The 2,940-nt window shown below is 34.7% G+C and overlaps 1 protein-coding gene across 1 annotated transcript; it reads right to left on the bottom strand.

Annotated features, from left to right (window-relative positions):
• Positions 1-429: 429 nt before the first annotated feature.
• LOC128896627 (putative nuclease HARBI1) lies at positions 430-1,966 on the bottom strand. Its single transcript, XM_054159986.1, is given in 5 exon segments — positions 430-958; positions 1,196-1,246; positions 1,326-1,419; positions 1,490-1,637; positions 1,739-1,966. Coding segments are annotated over 5 exon segments (750 nt in total). The 5' UTR covers positions 1,786-1,966; the 3' UTR covers positions 430-548.
• Between the last annotated feature and the right edge of the window lie 974 nt (positions 1,967-2,940).

Below are 2,940 nucleotides of genomic sequence, written 5' to 3' on the forward strand. Positions count from 1 at the left end.
TAATTACTTTCTGGGTAGTTATAAGTAATTGAATTACTCACTAATTAAGAATAAGGTATTGCATAATTACTAAAAAAAAAGTACTCAAGAATTACTTAAAATTACTTGAACTATGTATGTTATGCATATTTTTCTTAGTGATTAGTCAATATTACCTCATGGGTAACGTGGAAATATTACAATTGTAATGGAAAAAAGGTACAAATAATTTTGTCATAACAGTATAGGGTAAAACATTTACTAGATGAATTCGAATGTAATTATTCCAAATTGTAATGAATACAAAAGTAATCATTACTTTACAGCTCTGTATACAAGTTAAGGTGTCTGTACATATCTACTTTAAAATAGTAATGTAATAATAAAGTAGTTATAAAAATGACTGATATTCTATTATTAAGGCTTTCGGTGTAGAATTGAATACAATAGTACAATTTTATAAAATATATATACTTTTTTCTGTATGTTTGCTGTATTATATTTCGTATATTATTGGTGTATTATATATTATAAAATAAAAATACTATATGAACACAATATTCTCCTTCTTAAGTAAAAAAGGACCTAATTATATGCTGTTGAAGTGCTCGTCCTCTTGCTAAATCAGGATTCGCTCTTCTTACATTTGTATTCAAATCTTCAACTTGAGGAACATGATTACAAATTCTTAAGTCAACCTCATTCTTTTCATCTTGCTGAGGCGCAGGGAGTCCATTTTGTATGCATATATTGTGCAATACCACGCACGCGTTGATGATTTTTGAGGCTGTATTGGGATTGTAGTGCAGTACTTTATGTTTCAAAAGACAACGAAATCTTAATTTTAATATCCCGTTGTAGCGTTCAATTAATGATCTTGCTTTTTTTAAGCAATCGGAGTACACAGCTTCCGGTGTTCCAGGCCGAGTGTCGTTTATCGGGGTTAGCAGTCATGGCCTCAATGGGTATCCTGAATCTCCTATGTAAATTCATAGAAAAGGTGTGACTCAAGTTATGTACAATGAGTGATGATGGAAATTCACCAAATTTCAACCATTTCCTTAATTCTCTACCAGTTTTTATCATTTTGAATATATGTGTTTCGTTTAGGTGCCAAATCGATTATCAGTTGTTGAAAAAACTTATGTTAACCGATTGAAACGCATAAAACAGAGGAATTTGTTAAATAATATACACTGCTCGGGAGTTAGGAAACTTGTAGTGGGAACTTTGTGAATTTGCATTCTGTTCATACAAAAATTAGTAGCTACTTATAGAAGCAGTATAACTTACCCAGAAGATAAAAACCATTTCCATGATATTCGTTAATACTTTTTAGGGCTGGCAATATATATTGGTATTGTTCAAAATATAATTATCGTGCGTACTCCCAGGGAATCGTGCATTCACATGTATTATCCTTAAATCAGGATCCGAAACCTGTAACAGCGATATCGTATTCTTATAGTCATGATGTTATTATTTCAGTTTTATTATTTTATTACCGTACCAATTGAACATTTATGGAATGATATCCTTTAGGATTTACATATATATGTTCTGGATACTCCGGATCATTGATGCCAGTTGCTACGATTGCAACGTGTGCACAATCGATGCATCCGATAACACCGGGAAATGCATGCCCTTGATAAAATCTAAATAATGCATTACACAAACATTATAATTGTAAAATGTATTGGGACTACAATTATATGATAATAAACCATAAAATTCCGAAAAATAACACTGTACCCACGTCTGAGAGTTTGCAGTTCCTGTATATTTCTGGGGAACTTTACCCATTCATTTTGCACGTGTTGCTGGTTTAGAGCATCTATGACACTATGAATGCATTTACTGACGAATGGCTGGCTAATGGAAGTGTAAATGTTATGTCCAACGTCTGATTGGTAGCTTCCTCGCGCAAAGGCTTGCAAAGCTGTTAATACCTAGAAACGTATTGAATTTTTATAGATATAAAAGAAAGCCTTAATAAGCATTAATATGATATAATTATCTCTGTCTGAGAGTGTAATGTTGACGCCCGAGAGAATGATTCTCTCTCTCTCTCTCTCTCTCTCTCTCTCTCTCTCTCTCTCTCTCTCATTTTTTACCACTTTGTATCATATTTTATCGCAAAAAGCGTACTATTTCACGTATGTTTGGCCTGAAACCGATGAAATCGGTGAAACCCCTTACATTTTGCTGCCGGAGAAGTTTTCGCAATGATCACAAATGCAAAAATTTATGAATTTCTGTGTTGCTTATAACTGTTGTCATCGCAAAATTCCTATTATACATATGATGTAACTCGGTGTGGAAATTACCGAGCCCGATGGAACCTTCCGTATTTCATGATACATGAATTCGTGATGTTCCATTTGCATTTATGGACACTTTTATTGTTTATAAAACCATTGTTGGTGCGAAATTGCTATGCTCTGGTGCAGCTCGACAAGGAATTTACCAAACGCAATCAATCCTTTCACATGTAGTTGCAGATGTATTCCTGATTATCCCATTTGCAATTATACAGGGTGTCCAAAAAATGTTGGATGTCCTTGAATGGGGTGTTTCGGGGGGGGGGGGGGGATGATTTGAAACAATTTTTTCTTAACGAAAATGTTGTTCGAGGCTTCGTTAAAGAGATATTGACAGAAACCTCCGACCAATCAAAGCGTGAGTAGCATAGGCCCCGCAGGCGCTCCTCCGGCATATTCGCGCTCTGATCAATGTTACCACATCCACTAAATACTATCCCAAACCTACCCAGACCGTATTTTCATAGAGAGAGTATATATATTAGCAGTAACCAATATTTCCACCCCAGTCCCCGCAAAAAAGAATGCTTTAAACCTACTCAGACAGTATTTTCATGTAGGTATGTAGTATATACATTAACTGTATGCAATATTGACCCTTCCCCGCAGCGCTAAAACAAATACATCAAACCCTCTC

Source organism: Hylaeus anthracinus, unplaced genomic scaffold, assembly GCF_026225885.1.
Source record: "Hylaeus anthracinus isolate JK02 unplaced genomic scaffold, UHH_iyHylAnth1.0_haploid 11862, whole genome shotgun sequence".
NCBI classification, from domain to species: Eukaryota; Metazoa; Arthropoda; class Insecta; order Hymenoptera; family Colletidae; genus Hylaeus; species Hylaeus anthracinus.